At 39.4% G+C, this 17439-nt stretch overlaps 1 protein-coding gene across 6 annotated transcripts in view; it reads right to left on the bottom strand.

Moving 5' to 3' along the window:
• Positions 1 to 17439, bottom strand: part of spire1b (spire-type actin nucleation factor 1b) — a 47947-nt gene that overhangs the window by 11259 nt on the left and 19249 nt on the right. For 2 of the 6 annotated variants that reach the window (XM_088083890.1, XM_042489118.2), the window contains exons 4-9: positions 14771 to 14896; positions 8526 to 8597; positions 7977 to 8141; positions 6524 to 6610; positions 5910 to 6039; positions 5264 to 5305 (exon numbers count right to left, since the gene is read on the bottom strand). In XM_088083890.1, the coding sequence (XP_087940016.1) occupies positions 5264 to 5305; positions 5910 to 6039; positions 6524 to 6610; positions 7977 to 8141; positions 8526 to 8597; positions 14771 to 14896 (622 nt within the window). Of the gene's footprint in view, positions 1 to 181; positions 233 to 5263; positions 5306 to 5909; positions 6040 to 6523; positions 6611 to 7976; positions 8142 to 8525; positions 8598 to 14770; positions 14897 to 17439 lie in introns of all 6 variants that reach the window. The other 4 variants (XM_088083889.1, XM_088083892.1, XM_088083891.1 and 1 more) reach the window with 2 other exon arrangements.

The raw sequence follows: 17439 nt of genomic DNA, 5'->3' as shown, positions 1-17439 counted from the left end.
ACAAACAAACCAGTCATAATAAGCCATAATTGTACACTCTACCAGTGTACTAAGCAAGGCCTCAGTAATCAAATACCTAAATAGAGGATATATTAGTTTACAGCCAGGGAGGCAGACAGACAAGGCCATTAGATTAAGGGTAAACAAGGCCTTCAAAGCTGCAGCAGCGCTCATACTTTACCTACTCCAGTACGGAACAAATCCTGTGGCATACTGCGAGTTTTGCCAAAACCTAAAAGGGAACACCTCCTTCGTTAGAATAGTTATAAGAATATTCAATTATATGGTGTGTCTGTTCTGTTAGTTCCCAATAATATATCATGATTAATGCAGTCATTGCATTATTGTGCAGTTGTATTTGTCTTTTTGTTTTTCTTTTGTAGTGGACCCAAACCTTAACTTAACCTGGTTTGTTCATGTTTTCCTCTATATTTTGATAATGCCTTTCAACTGAAATTGATTTAATTGCTTTCAATTAAAGGTGTCAGCATGAGCGTATATTTAGCTTTCTTTGAGCTGTTGAGTGTATGTGTTACATGTACAGCTCATAGACAACATGACAGTTCCCCAAAAGTGTAGCTTTTCAATCTTGATTGCCCCCTGGTGTCTGTCTGAAGTATAGGTCATAAAGCCCACCCCCTCCATGTTAGTGATGGGACATAGGCCAAACTAAAAACTCAAAGTACACGCCAAATACATTTTTCCCAAAGATGGATTCTAAAATTTATGGTAGTTCTCATCACCCTGGTGTTTATTAAACTGATCATTTTTGTGATAAGTTCTGTTTTAATAAGTTATTCAATTCTACAAAAAGGGGATTTTCCACCATGATTGACAGCTGTGACAGCGAATCCATGCGCTCGCATTTAATCGGGCTGCTCGCAATTGGTCGGAAGGGTGTTTTGACGGGAACTCCCCCACTGTAAATATTACTATCGCATAGAATGACAAATGAATGACGTCATCAGTGCAAGATGGCAGCAGCCGTCTGCAGGATATTTTGCTTAACTTAAGCATAGCGGGCCTAAGTGGGGATGCGTCGTCCATTTTTGTTTACACTCTATGGTGTAGCTACACAACTCTCTTAAAATTCCACGTCTTCCTCCTAAAGAGGTAAGTGTAGATGCCGCAATAGCATCAGATATACCAGAACTGAAGGGGTTTTTTTTTCAAGCAAGAAGAGCACAGAACAGCACTGAGGGATCTTGTGGAAAAAGATATTTTCATGCTTCTCCCGACTGGCCTGTGATAGATGGTGGAACTTCTCAGTTGGTTCTGTGTAACAGACCATCTGGTGTGTCAGGTGTAGGCAAGCTCTTCCCCCCTGTTTCCAGTCTCTATGCTAAGCTAAGCTAACCACCTCTTGGCTGTAGCTTCATTTTGCTGCACAGACATGAGAGTGATATTCTTTCCATTTAATTCTCGGCAATAGTAGTATAAGTGCATATAACTAGTATAACTGCATTTTCAGAAATGTTGGGCTGTTCCATTTTTGTTGATAAATTGTAAACTGCCCCTGTGGGACACACCAGCTCCATTTTGCCAACATCAAACAATAAAATGTACCCAGAGGAACATGATGCATCACCAAGACAATTTAAATCCTGTGACATTGATTTCTCCTTGCAACAATATTTTCTTGCTCCTGACCTTAATCGCGTTCATTAAGGTGTCAGTGGGTATGTACTACCTCCCCATAAAATATAGAGCAAAGTGAGAATCCAGCTGCTCACTCTATATGAGAATGATCCATCATAGAGGGAAGTTTGTACACACAGATTTAAGGACAGCATGAATGAGTATGTAAGAGGTGATAAAGTTTGTGGTGTGATGAGAGACACTGGCATCAGTAGGAGGGGAAGAGGAGCACAGCATTATTTGGTCTTGCCTGCCTCAGCTGTATTTTCTCATCACCTCAATCAAAAGTGTCCTATTAAATTCACATGCATTTAATGCTGAAACACATGCCACCACTGAGAGAGCGGTCCTGTCCAGTGCTGTGCAGAGCATGACGCAGTCCTCTGATTAAATTCTGCAAAGTCACCTCGTACATGAAAGACCCTTTTGTATGAAGCCGATTTTTGGAGGCACAGAAGTGGCAGCGACTCTTTCAGCTGTTGCTTTTCATTACTTGAATAGATGGGTGGCATATAATAAAAACTTTTCCTGAGTGTTTAGAGATCAACAGCAACCACCATGACCATTTTTCAGAAGTGATATTATCCTGTTCATTTGGCTGACAGCAGCTATCGATAAGACAGACTGTATGTGCTGACATTTTTATCATTGCGGAGGATTATAACACCAAAATGATGTCCTCCAAGGAAGGACTTAAAGTGCACCGAAGCAACAATAATGTCGTTTCAAAACTCTTCCTACAAAATTCCCACAAGCATAAGATGTCCTCAGCAGTGATACAACTAGACTTTTTAATTTAACCCTTTAATGCCTGGATCAACATCAGTTTTCTTGTGTTGATTCCAGACTTCTCTCTATAGCATTCAAACCTCTGAAACCTGAGAAAAATGGTTTGAATTCTTTTAGAACGACGAAAGAAAACATAACAAGCTACTTGCAAAAAATGAGGATTATTAAATATTATCAAAAAACAAAGGAAAAATGTCCAGAAAACTATATTCATAGCTCTTTTGGAAAAATATTTTTGAAAATACATTTTTACATTTTCAAATCTTTTTCTTTTCTTATTTTCAAATAATTTCCTTGTAATTTCTTTCGGGTACTAATTTCTTGAGAATTTTTGGTTAGGTTGCTCGACACCCTCGTCCCATGTTTTTCAAAGAAATCAAGCCAATTTGCTCAGATTTCAAAGAATTAAGGCATTTATATCTTTAAGTTATATTAGCAATTTGTCCTTTTTGGGTCATTTTTCATTATAGTCAGGATTTTTTTTCTAGGTTTGGGGTTTTCAGTGTTACTTTGTTGCATTTATTCAGTTCTTCATGTTTCCTGTTTTATTTTGTCATAATCTCCTTAAGTGTCATGTCTGGTTTCACTTCCTACCTTTGTGTTTGATTAGTTTCACCTGTCCCTCATGAATTTACAGTCACCTCACCTCCTGCTCACCTGTTTATACTTCCCAGTAAGTCACTCCCTTTATACTTTACCAGCCCAAGTCATTTGTTCTTTGACAGTTCTTTGTTTGTGTCTTCTCCAATGATTTGCTTGAGCCATTTCTTCCCTGCGATGTGCTGTTTTTCTGTTTTGTTCGGAATACATTTCAGATTTATTCATATTTGTTGTTTATTCTGCCATTACCTGCAGTCCCCTGGATTTTTTAGGTTGTATTGAATCATAGTACTTTTCTGCCTCCTTATCAGTCAATTCTGCACTTGGATACAAACCCACATTGTTGAAATGTTCAACATCTAATCCAATCCATCACTGGCGATACAGTCAATAATCTCAAACAGATTCTGTATATTCTAGATATGTATGCTGAATCTGCAACTGAACAATGATTTGGTATCAGAGTTGTTCTGGTTTATGTTTGTAGTCGGATTGTTATTGAACAATTGCATTTGAGTGACATGCAATGGCTGAAATGCAATCTCCCAAACAATCAGCTAACAGCTGATGATTTAGCTTTATGTTAGCTTTGTTTTAACATTTGCCTACATTCGTATGCAGATATGATTTTTTTTAGAGATTTGCTGAAATGGCACCAGAACTTCTGAAACATTGGCTGTTTCCCCCAGAAGCTTATTCATCATCAGACTGATGGCGGATGGGTTCTGAGTTTGTTCATAAAGTATCTAAACACATTGCACCAAGAGCAGTAGTGCCCTTTGAACATCCCAATCTGCCTGTGAGATGATGGGATCTGCTCCAATCGGCCAGCTGAGTTTAATCTTTTCCTTTAGGACAGCCAGATGGTGAAATGACATTAGGATTCCCTCTTGTGTCAAAAACCACATGCAGTGAGAAGTGTATACGTAATGAACCCTTCTCATGATGCGATCATCATGAGTTTTTTTCTTCCTAGGTTTACGATTTAAAAGGGAAGAAAAAATATGACCTGTAATACTGTATGTAAATGTCACCTGCTTTCTGCGTAGATAAAGTATCAGTTCGATTTCTGTTGAATAAAAAGGAAAATAATTTTTATTTTTAATATAAATAATAAATATGAAAGATTAGAAGTACGCAAATTGTTCCCAGGATGCCTTGCCAACTGTCATTAAATTAGGAAGGTGTTTTAAAACATTATGTTTTGCATTTACATTTCAGAGCAACAGATGATGTCACACAAATCATGTTTGTATTTATCCTCGCTCCCATGCAAATTCGTTTTTGCAAACTCTTAATAAAAGGCTGGTGAGAAACTGTGTGGTAGGGCTGGGCGATAGGGGCTGAAAATTAAATTGTGATATTTTTAGGCGATATCTCCATGCACAATATACATCTCGATATTTTTAAATCTCCTCAAAACCACCTAATTAATGCTAGATCTGGGAGACAGAGCTGAATTTATTTATTATTATCCATTTATTCCATATAACAATATCACAATATCCAATATCTAAGATGATATATAGTCTCATATCATGATACAACACAATATCTTTATATTGCCCAGCCCCTCTGTGCAGCCAGCCTTTTGTATCTGGAAGACTAAAGTGATTTTGATAATAAATATGATAAAAAATCATCATACACATATCTAATTCTGTTTTTTTTTTTTCTTTGCTTTTTTTGTAGCTGAGCCAGCCCCTAGGACCTACACCAGCACCACCAGGGGTATGAGTGCACCAGGTTGGATTTTTAAATTTCACTGTATTTGTCACTGTTCAATTTTATTATACTTAACTTTTTACAAGATGTAGGACTGAATACTACAAGTAGCCAAATTTGAATATATTGAGCAGCATGTCTAAGTTACGCTCTAAGATAAAGAACAACACAAAGGACATGTCCTCAGTGGCTTCAGTGATTGTTTTACAGCTCTACTGTATATTTGTACTGTGACTGAAAATCCTGTTTGTCCACTTTGCTGGTAAATGTGTCGCTCATGTTTGCTCTCATCAGTGTCCTTCTACTGACCAGTGTCCCACATCACCACGTTTCACCTCCGCGGACCACAGCCAACCATCACCGACCACTGAAGCATGACATGAAATGCGTGTGTGCTGATACAGTATGTTTGATGTGTGTGCAGGCTGGGAGAGCAGATGAGCAGCCACAACAAGGAGGGAAACAGAAAGAGATAAAAAGCCAGATAAAACAGCAGCGAGGTGGACTTTACCTGACGCATCAAAACTGAAAGACATGCTAAGTGGCCGAATTACTGCAACGAGAAACAGTTATGGCATCGGACAGTTATTGCTGGTGATTAGGAGGTAAATTAAGGCATTAGAGGAAGTAATCTGCTTGTACAGTATTTGGAAAGACATGCAGGGGTATAGCACGCTTATTGTGTAGTTTCAGATCACTGAAGTATAACCACTTTCATGATGGGAGATAATAGGATTTCAAATAAGCCACAGCCAATGGTGAGAGATTACTGACATTAAGAAACATTAGTGGTTTTAACATTGTTAGTATTAAAGGAATTGCAGACACTTAGCATTACTACTAATGTAAAACTTTCACTACATTGCAAAGTGTGGTCAACAAAACAATAAAAGGCATTAGTTGCAACACAAATGTAAAAGGTTACACAGCATTAGCTACAACAGCAAAGAGAAGATGCACAAATAATAGTGTAGTAAAGTGTAAAAAGAACTAAAATATGACACATTTCTCATCTGAACTCGTCCCAGCAGGTGCAAGCATCAGCACCATACTTCAGCTTAAAAATTACATTTCAGAGTGAAGTATGTTTTTATGTGCATGACAGTGTGCATGTGTGTGCGCAACAACGAGAGCAAAGAAGAGGTGAGGCTCCTTACCCAGTCTGCCCCTGCGGATCTCACCAGGCGACACCGGCCGAAGTTTCCTCTCAGACTTGATTTCCTCCAAGATCCGTTCATGCAGCGTCGGAGGAGGCTGAGTCTGTGGCTTAAGCTTACGAGCTGACACCTAGCGCAGATTGATGGAGGGTAAAATATAACTGTTGACCGGGAGTAAGTAGAGTGGAATACAACAACTGACACAAACAAATAGGGTTGTAGCCAGAGGGCAGCGGCGTTTTCATCACCACCTCCTCATATCTGCTGTGACTGATTGTTCACCTCATGAACGAGAGATGAGCCCTGCTGAAACAGCGCCTGCGAGTTCTGCAGTAAGATTTATAACAAGTGAGAACTGATGAACGCAGCATTTCACTGAGTTCACAGTGCAGAGAAACTTGAGTAAGAAAACTACAGTATTAACGTTATGATAATTATAATAGTCCTGGCATCTTGGCTTTTTTCAGTCACAAGACGATATTATTGAGTTTGAAGAATTGCTGATACACTCATTTGAAGACATTTCACTGCTCTGTTTTAATTAATGCCGCTTTTAACAGGCTGCACATGGATGGGTTGTGACATTTAAGTCCATGATCTTCAGTCGTACTTACAGGGTTGAGAGGTGGTCTGGACCTGATGAACTCCAGTATGACTTCATGAGCGCTTTTCTTTAACCTGGGTGGGATGTCTCCATTTACCTGAAACAACAGAACAGGATGAAAACACATAAACAAGCACACAAAGTCATAAAAATGTAATTGGCTATGATCCTTGTCTTCACTTATAAAAATCTAGCTCATGAATCCTGCTTGTTTCAGACGTTTGTTTAATAGTTAGAGTGCGTGTCGTGGAAAAGCTGAATAATCTCATACCACATTACACACTAAGGTTAATATTGGCATTGTACATTTTCTGTAAATCACAAACACATTACATTTGCACATTTCATAGCTATCATATCAACATTTCTAAAGTGACATAGTATATGAACTGATTTTGTTGATAGAAGATGGAGGTATGGCGCATGATATGACACTTAAGGGAGACTCCTGCCAAGCTGCATAACATGGCTCCTGACCAACAAACAACAAAACCAGTAGTGATTTATTAAGCCTTTACTGTGTTTCCACTGCCTTTTTAAGGCACCAAATGCAGGTGTTTTGTAACGACCCATCACTGTTTCGTCAGCTGGGATGGTCCCACAAAAAGCTGTTATTTTTTTACAGAGACCTCGCTACTTTTCCCAATAAGATCATGCCACCAGTACCATACATTTTAAGCAAAAACATAATCTTTTTCTAAACATAACCAGGTTGTTTAACAACATAAAGATTCAATGTATTTTCGACATAATAACATTCAAATGTAATGTATTTGTGGTTTGCGGAAATGTACAATGCCAACATTTTATCTAGCGATTGGGTTGGGTACATAAAAGATTATGAAGTCTAATAGAATCAAATCACCAGTATCAAGACTAAGGACCATAAACAGTACTTTTAACTATGGTTGCAACTAAAGGTTATTTTCATTATCGATTTTTTTGATCATAGTTTTTATTGTGGGAGTTAATCAATAATTTTTGAATGTCTTGTTTGTGCCAAAAGTCCAAAACCAAAAGATGTTCAACCGACAATAATGCACCGCAAAATAAAGCAGCATTGGTTCATCTTGTCCTTGATTATCAATACTATCTGCAATAACTTTTCTGTTAAACAAACAATCAAGAAACTGTCTAATTGTTTCCATAATATTACCAGCCAAATGGCTTATAGATACCATTTTACAGGTATGGCTAGGATTTGGCCCAAATTTAGCTGGGATCGGCTCCTGCCACCCCAAAACCCAGAGGACACGCGATAACAGAAAACTGATCGACCTTTCATGTCAGCAAATAAATGGAACACTGGAATTCAAAAGGGCATCACTCCATCTTACAATTATTACGCAAACGGCTTCTCAAAGAAATTTCCCACAGGGTAGGAACAATAGTACAGCAGAAGCAGAGCAGGAGATGTACATGTGGCATTTCTTTTCTATCTGAGGTCCAGACTGTGCACTGACCATGACTTTGCGCAGTTTGTAGCGTTTGGACCTGATGTCATCCATGAGCATCTCATAGGGAGTGAGCTGGTACTCGATGGGCAGAGGATTGTACTGACGCTCCTGCACCTTCTTCAGCTTGACTCCTTCTCGTAGGTCCCTCATCACCTGAACCCAGAATCGAGCCTGACGAACAAAGCAAAGGGCAGCATGGGAAAAGGGGAAATAGAAAATACCATGACCCTCTCAATATGAATTTATTTGGACAATCGCAATCATCTGTGCTCTGACCTCTCTGTGCACACAGAGTAAGGAGGGTTCATCAAGGAGAGCGGTTCTATCCATGTCAAAATGGTTCCTGAGAAGCTCTTTAATCGCTGCCTATTTAGAGTGTAACATGGATTGACAAATATGCCTTTGTGGAACATGCAGATGGAGAATATTTAATGTGAAATCAAAGGGAGGTGTGATTTTTCCTATTTATTTATTTATGTTAGTTAGACTTTGATCAAGAGAAAGGGTGAGTTGAGGCTGGAGGTCAAAGGTCAGGAGTCTGCAGTAGTTGCCTACCCAGTCAGCGTTCTGTAGTTCATTCAGGTCTCTGCTGGGCTCCTCTGTTGTCTCCTCCATCTTACGGAGGTTCTAGGGGAAAAAAAAGAGACTAAGTTTAAATATGATAAAGGAAATTGACTCTGTGGGACATCAGGAATTATAGACGCTAGAAACAATGAAGAGTCAGTACATGTGGACCAGCAAAGTCCTCCCTGTTTGTCCTGTTTAAACCGGCTTCTTACTGTAGGAGACATTAGTTACGTCTGTGTATTTGTCTGTTTATATTTTCTGTATAAGTAAGATTCACCACGGGTGGCAGTGCAGGTTAGTGTGGCCTGTAAAGCACATAAGGGGCTCAGGTGTTACAGGCGGTGTAATTATGCACAGGTCACGGTAAGATTATAGAGTTTTTAACGCTCGCTCTCCCACGTGCTCACACATCACAAAGACATTTTAATTTAACACAAACAGCTAATAGGAGCTTTTAATTCCTGTGTCTTCACAAAAATGGTGTTGACCTAAAAATAATTTTTCAAAGTCTAAAAAAATAAAAGATTATCATTATAACTAGGTTATATGATTGATATAGTTTTTTGCTGAACTTTAAGCTTTAAGCTGAGCTTTAATTGTTTAAAGAAAAAGGTAGTGGTACTTGCAGTGCTATGCTACTGTAATGGCGTTGCACAACCACTGGATAGATAACCATGACAGTCCACTCTAGCATGAATGTTAACCAAAGGATAAATTGCAATAACTCCAGTACAGTCACTACTATACTTTATGCCCAGTGCACATTTCATGATGTCAGCAAATGCTAACATGCCTACATGCTTAGTAGAGAAAGTGACTAGTACCTGCTAAACTTTAGCATGTTAGCATGTTAACTAGAAACACTGCCTCACCAACCACTTCCATTAAAATTTAGCTTTTAATTATTTCGGGATTGTTGTTTGTTTTTTCTAATTTTGTGCAGGAAACACTAAAGCCGCAGAGAGCTGCTGGTATGTTCTTGAAAAATACTATCAGCTATCACATAAAGAAAAATATGGCATATATTCACTTTTTATGTAAGGTAAAAGTTAAAAGAAACAAGACATGAAACTGAGACAGTCCCTTGTTACCATGCAGTCAACAGAAAGCGCAGCTCCTCCATCCTGACACCTGTTTGAACCTGCACAACGTGAGGCCATTAGTGTTGTAAAACACTGACAGCCCGACTGACAGCCTGTCTGTGGGACACAAGGAGCAACATGCATTCCTCTGCTGGTGCTCGCAGAGTTCAGCAGAGGACAATATGAATGTGTGAAGGTGCGTGAAGGTGTGTGTGTGTGTGTGTGTGTGTGTGTGTGTGTGTGTGTGTGTGTGTGTTAGATAAAGAGTTTGACAGAGCAAGCAAGAGATGGAAACAAAATGTGACAAAAAGTATGTGAGCATTTTTATGCAGTAGGCAGACAGACAATATTTTCCCGCTGGCGAATGTTTTGTGGTTATATTGCTCTTGTCAGTGCAGAGGAGCGATTGATAACACAATCACGGGGTCTGCCCAGTCTGCCCAGCTGACTGCAGAGTTAAGACCTCAACCCACCAGGGAAATCACAATTCACCATTATCCTGCCGGGGGAACAGCTGCCTCCACCGGACTGTAGCCTCACTGTAGCAGTTACATAACATCACTCATAACATAATGCATCATAACTCTGCATGCCTACAGTGCATACAGTGCTTGAGTGTTGTAAGGTAGTGCTGAAGTGCTTAATGGCTCATAACAGCCCATCAAATCATAACACTGCTAATGGAGCCAGTGAGGAGCACCAAGAGAGATCAGCCTACTTGCTTTTAATTAACACCATTATCTCATTGGTATGAGTGGCGTGTCATGAAATCACATCAAAGCCACGTATTTCCATTTCAAAAGGTTTGATGAAGCAGTGCTCTGATCTTGATGGGGATAGCATTTTAATTCAAACAGCAGAGCAATCCCGGTGTGGACAAAACCAACAGTCCACATGAATAATTAGTGCAATTACCAACTGCATCTACAGCCTCCTTTTTTGTAGTCGGTAATTCTGCTCTGGTTGTTATTCGTTTTTAGCTCTCAACAGCTGACAAGAGGCACTTATCCATGAGCAAATAGGAGCCGGAGTTGTTTCTGTGAATCGCTGCTAATTCAGCTGCTTTCTGTGAATCTGTAACAGCAGGAGGCGTCTTTGTGGACAGACAAAGCAACTCTTTGGCAGTCAGTGCTGGTGGCTGTGGTGGTGGTGGACAGATAAACATGCATTCACTGTGGGTCTGCACAGCGCCGCCATACAGACTGGGAGGCGGGGGCGGGAGGGCTGCTCAGAGCCCCACTGGCTATTTTACATACACACACACTCACACATACACAGTCACTCACTCTCTCTCTCACTCACTCTCTCTCTCTCTCACACACACACACACACACACACACACACACACACACACACACACACACACACACACACACAAAGAACCAAAACCATATAGCTTGACATGGACATTTACATCAAGCCCCAACGAACAGCGCCAAACTTTAAAGTCAATTTTACGAAAGGGTCAAACATGGAATTGCAACTTGTGTTTTTTTTTGGGGTTTTTTTTTTTGTGATGTAATGGCGCCCACAAATACTGTTTTCCATAGACCCACATTGTGAAAGAGTTGTCTTATATCAGTGGATACACCCACCCCCCAACCCCCGTAAAATGACTCGTTTCACTATCAAAATTTGATCCATTTGGTCTGATAATACTTTGAAAGTCTAGAAAAACAGCATGCTAATGTATTTATAGGGACAATTATAACATACTGGTGTTTAGCAGGTATAATAAATCCTATCTTCAGCATCTCAGTTTAACGTTTAAGTATGCAAGCGTTCATTAATTATCACTAAACACAAAGTACAAGAGGGGGTTGATGGACATGTCAATAGCTTTGCAGGTTTTTGGTCACTAACTTCTAGGCTAAGTTGTTGGACAATTTTTTATCTCATGATGCAGATAGAAGAAAATTCAGAGAATCAGCAAAGATTTTAAAATTAACCCTTTGGAGACCAACAACAGCAGCTCGCCAATGGCAATCCAACCAACAGTTGTTGAGGATTTTCACTCAAAACCACAAATGTCAATGTAATTATAGTGTACCCGATCACCATATCACCAAAAATATTACTTGTTTACTGTCTAGTCTAAAAAGGCTGCAGTCCCCAATTTCCTCTTTTTGGGGCTTCTTTCTCAGCCTTCCACACACTGCAAGTCCTCTCTTCTAACAGAGCGTTATGTAACCAACCAAATCCCCTCTATTCATTCAGATGCATTACGCACACTAAAAGGGCAGCAGCGGTAGTGCAGAGCAGGAAGGAACCCTGAGGTGAAACACACACACACACACACACACACACACACACGCACGCACGCGCACACACACACACACACACACACACACTCCTCGTGGGGAAATGTTCCAACCCACAGCTGAGCGCCAAAATGCTCCTGAGGAGAAACAAAGCCCAAAATGACTCCTTCACTTGATCTTAATAAATGAGTAGAAGAACCAAAAAAGAGAGACCCTGTACAACAACAGGACATGGCTTTGTGTTTGGGGGAGCAGCCTCGATGTGAACCTTGGGAAACATAAATTTCAGCCAATAATGTATTTGTGATGATAGAATTATATTGTGAACACCTTTTAATTCTCTCCAGGCCACTTTTCAAGTCTTTTCATCAAGTAGAAAGCAGTGATTATGATGCATTCAAACTGCGCAACGTAGCTAATCACTGAGGAAAATAACTGGAAGTCACCTGCCAGCCCCCTTCATGACACATGACCCATAACAGAAAGCATAACAATAATACACTGAAGGAGCATTAATCCTTTATGGTATTTGGACAAATTAGAAACAGACTCTTCATAGAAGTCTCACACATGATTATTTAAGCCATGTCTCTCTGAATATTTGCTGAGAAGCTGAACTTGGTGCTCTTAGCAGAGTGAGAGTCAGCATGTCTCCAGATACTGTCATCCATGTCGGACACGCACAACAAACATGTCACTCTTTCTTCAGAGTGGCCCACTTCAACCTGTCAGCCCACAGGGTGTGAGAGCACGGCCTGTCATCCACACACTGCACATTTTCATCAGACTGTTTGGACATTACAACACTAGTGACCTTAACATGGCCATTTTGTATCAGAGGTGCTGATAGCTGGTATTTTGTGCTTACACTCACAATTTTCAAGTTTAACCCCTTTTGTGAGAAGAAATTGCAAAAATGTTCAAATATTTGGCCTTTTTACTTCAATTTTGATTTTGTCCTGGTTGGATATCCTCTGGCACAGCATATATGCAATCATGTGGGTGGCTGTGGCTGAGGAGGTAGAGCGGGTCCTGCACTAATCGGAAGGTTGGCAGTTTGACACTAGGCTTCTCGAGTCCGCATGTCAGTATTCTTGGGCAAGAAACTGACCCCCAAATTGTTCCCGATGGCTGTTCCATTGGTGTGTGATTGTGTTTGAATGTTAAAGAGCTGAGTAGCAGGTGGCATCTTTTGTGGTAGCCTTGGCCACCAGTGTATGCATGTGTGTATGCATGTGTGTCTGAGTGGGTATGCTTTACAGGTGCAAGTCCCTAAAATTTGATCAATTTTGTGAGCACCTGTGCAAAAGTGATTGGAGTGATGAAGGGGGCTGAACTTTATTTTTCACTTTGTAAAAGAGCAGCCCCCAGTGTCACTAATGTTTGAGAATATTTGCAATATCCCTCCTCACAGCACTTCAGAATATATGTAGTGTTAAACTGGTAATTATTTACTTGTATACCCTAGTTTATATATTAATATCTTCATGGAATTTCTAATGCACTTACACTTAAATACAGCCCAGAAACACAGACAGGCCTGTTTTTTTCAGCTATGGCAAATTTGGTTTTCTACGTAACTATTCATGTAAGTATTTTGAACTACAATATAAATTTAGGTCAAGAAAAATATAATAAAGTCACCTTCAGCCACAAGAAAAATTTAACACATTCAACACCTGATTTACACTAAAAGAGAAATCTTAGTTACTTGTTTCACGAAAGAATTGTAATTAGCTGCAATGGATGGATAAAGATGTCAAAGTGAAGTCTTAGACTCTTACTTATGCCTTTAATAGCTTAATTAAAAGGGATTGTTTGGATTTTTTTAATTACAAAGGATCCAGGCTTTATTTGAAGAACTTTATGTATGTATTATGGGTGATTATAGAAATTTTAAGATGTTTCAAATGGAAGTTTGTAAACTAGTGAATGTGTTATTTTTCTTTGTGTCACTTTTCAATGAACAAATTTGATATAATGGAGTTTCTACTTGATGTAAACAATCTAAAACACGTGACAGCTTTTGTGCACTTGTCCCTGCATGTCTAAGCGATGACTAACCTGCATAACAATGAGTATAAGCTGCTTGTGAAAGCTGTGAATCAGAGTTATCTGGTGTTACGTCATAGCTCGAGGAAACTAGTCAGTGCACTGATGTGTCCATTCATTACTTTCTCCACAGTCATTACCACGGATGCCTCTCTGTATCAGCTGACCACTTCTGCTCTGTCACCCAGGAGACATGGCTGTCTGAGCACTGTCTTCATGTCTCTGTGTGTCTCTTATGTCCATGCCTATTACATGCCTACATCTAGCCCTTCCTCTTTAAAATGATGGCTTATTACTGAAACAGACAAGATCTCCCACTCCTTTATGCTCTGCTGGTTTCCTCATTTGAACCTTTAATGCACAGAGGCAGGGAGAAAAACTGACACTGTGCAACTATACTGTTTTTTTCCAAAATGTATGTTAAGTAGCACACCATATGTCACATATATGTCTTGATGCATGTTATCCATCCATATCTTACTATAGGCACCAACAGTTCCATAATGTTGCCACTGATAGCCACAGAGAGTGAGAGTTATGTTGATTAGTGCAGTGCAAGAGGCATGTAAGTTCACGGCGCTAAGTCTTTGAAAGAGATGCCTTCCTTTATATAAAGGTCACTGACCCCCCTGTAACCTTTCATCAGAGCGGAGTGACGTGCAATAAATTTAGGCTGTGTGACTGTGTTAGGCTACCGTATAACTACTATTATAAAGCAATGGCTTGTGCATTCAGCATACCCAAAAGATAATAAAAATAAACTGCAACTAATGTAATTAATGTAAAAATAGCTGTATGAGCCCACAGGTGGAATGATGACAAGATTATGATGACCCACCTCTTTGGCACTCCTGATCTTGTCCAGGAAAGTACTCAGCTCCCTGGTTTCTGTGTACAGAGCCCGACAAACTGCCTGGTAGTGACTGGGAGCGTCTGATAGACTGGGGAGATGAGCAGTGCACAGCTGCAAGAGACAGGAGACAGTGAAGAGCAGAGAGAGAGATTTTCAGTACAAAGTTCACACAGCATTATAAACATGTCACAAAAATTATTAAAGGAAAATTCACAAAGAGCATAAACTCAAAATCTGTCAATATCAGGGTTTTTTTTTGCTAAATTATGTATGTTTTATGGCATGTATTATGGTAAACTTTCTGTATCGTATCGCATCACATTACTTAACACTGTTTCGCATCTACTGCATGCAAAGTACCCTCGGGCAGAAATGTTCGGGGTCCTCTGTCTTGACACTCTGTGACCTGAGTTCTAAAAGTATGGTGACAATTTGCGTGCTGGCTCGTTAAAAGGCAATGGTTCAGGCAACTCAGCAACAATATGCTTGGAGAAGGAACAATACTACACTACTACTAAACAATATCTTCCATCATCGCTCAATCTGACAATTGTTTTTGTAGTAAATCAATTAATTACTTAGTCTTGAAGTCTAGTCTAGTCTTTTTTTCTTAAAAATGACTGAAAATTGTTATTGACTATCAAAATTCTTACTGATTCATTTTCTATGAATCGCCTTATTGATTAATTGATAGTTGTTGCGGCTCTACACTTGGCTAAATGGCATTTTTCTGTACCATAGCAACCTCAATTTAGAAACAAATCCACATGATCAGATTCTTTAGTTTTACTCTCAGTTTTCAGTCTATGCCAGAAATAAAAATAGTCCTTTTCAGGTAACTGGTACCTCTACTCTGGGCTACTTTTGCATTTTGCCAAGTCTGCTTTGTACGTGCAGAATATCAGACAGGTGATGTCACTCTGTCAAGTCTTACTAAAGGATCTCAGAGCCAAAATAAATACACACAAAGTAAACCCCTGACATTTGTAAACAACTGTTATAGACTGCTGAGCACAACTGACAAGTCAACTATGCTTGAGGTCATCCATGCTGCTGCTCAGCACACACACACACACACACACACACACACACACACACAAGAGAATACGTCCTTGTCTCTTTCAGAGGAACAGAAGGTACCCTCTGGTCAATCCCTGGAATGCTCTTGGAATCAATTTGTCCAGACTGTGTCTCAGTAAGAGAAAATTTCACAAATAAATACCAGACAACCGTCTCTCTGAAAGCTTTATTCTGCCCACATCCGATCACAAGTGTGTGAATAACACACAAAAAAGACTGTATCCATGGTAAATGAATATGCTATTGTTGTTATTTTCATGTGGCACGAAGTTAAAAACAGTTAATAGTGTATTCTACGTCAGCCAGGGTTCGTACAGTAGGACAAAAGGTGAACTAAGGGAGCACACAGAGACAACAACGCTGAGAAAACAATCGAAACTGACAGCTCGCTCGCCATTGGGCCAGCCAGACTGCCACACTGCTCAGATACCATGGAGAGCAGCACTGATGTGTGCGTGCGTGTGTGTGTGTGTGTGTGTGTGTGTGTGTGTGTGTGTGTGTGTGGTTATTATGTAAACAGTATGAGGCCATGTGAGCCCTGACACAGTGACTCTGTGCTCCGTTGGACAGCAGAGATACATGACTCCCGGCGAGGGTGAGGCTTGCAGGCAGACTGCTCTGCGGTTGTAATCTCTGTTTTCAGAACCATGTTGAAAATTTTCTCACAAACATCTTTTCATGAACAGCTACCCCCGCTGATATTATCTGTTCCTGGAAGCCATCAGTGGATTATGTTCAGTCAAGAACTGAATTTCAACTTTTAGTTACTTAGAATTCAGATACTTCTCCACAACTTTATAGGGAGAATTATGATACTTACTTTAATACATTTATTCATTTATTGGTTACCTTTTACATTTTTTTGTCAAAAAAATGTGATGATTACAATATATGAGGCATTGTTTTATAATAACAGTATGTAATGTAATTACCTTCCCCTATACCAATTGAAAACAATTAAATACTTACAAGTTAACTTGTCATTAATAATAATCCAACAATACAAAAGGTATAATAATATTCAACGTAATGTGTATTTCTGCCTTTAATATGTTAAGCACAGTTTGCTTATAATAACTTACTGTACTTTCATTTAAGCCATATCTCATTCAAATTGTTGGATTGGTTCTTCAATTTACCAATTGATTGGTCAAGTAAACTTTCTCCATTACAGGAATCCATTAATACAGACTCCTCACAGCTGTTGTAGCAGAGTCCTCTGTTAAATGATCATTTAAACATTTCTTTATGTTTTGCTTTTCTTTAGTACTTAATCAACAATTAAGCTAATTGAAAACTTCAACACATTAACATTTAAGTCAAGTGTCAAATTCTGCATTAAGAAGTTTTGGTTGGCCATACGAGGGCAGAGCATCACACAAAGTTACAAATAACACATTTGAGTTTGACATACAGTATTATGATCTTATGAAGTTGATATGGCTAATGTGTTAGCAAAAATATTGTATATTTCTACATCCAGCAGACATGAAGCAACTACAGTGCTCTTCTGAATTCATTTTTCTAGCAACCCAACAAATTTGAGTTAGAGTGGCTGGTTTAGTGCTAGCAAA

This window comes from Plectropomus leopardus, chromosome 11 (assembly GCF_026936395.1).
Source record: "Plectropomus leopardus strain MGB_pleo_1.0 chromosome 11, ASM2693639v1, whole genome shotgun sequence".
Classification (NCBI taxonomy): domain Eukaryota; kingdom Metazoa; phylum Chordata; class Actinopteri; order Perciformes; family Serranidae; genus Plectropomus; species Plectropomus leopardus.
The sequence above is the reverse complement of the archived record's forward strand: the minus strand, read 5'-3'. Positions and strand labels throughout refer to the sequence as shown.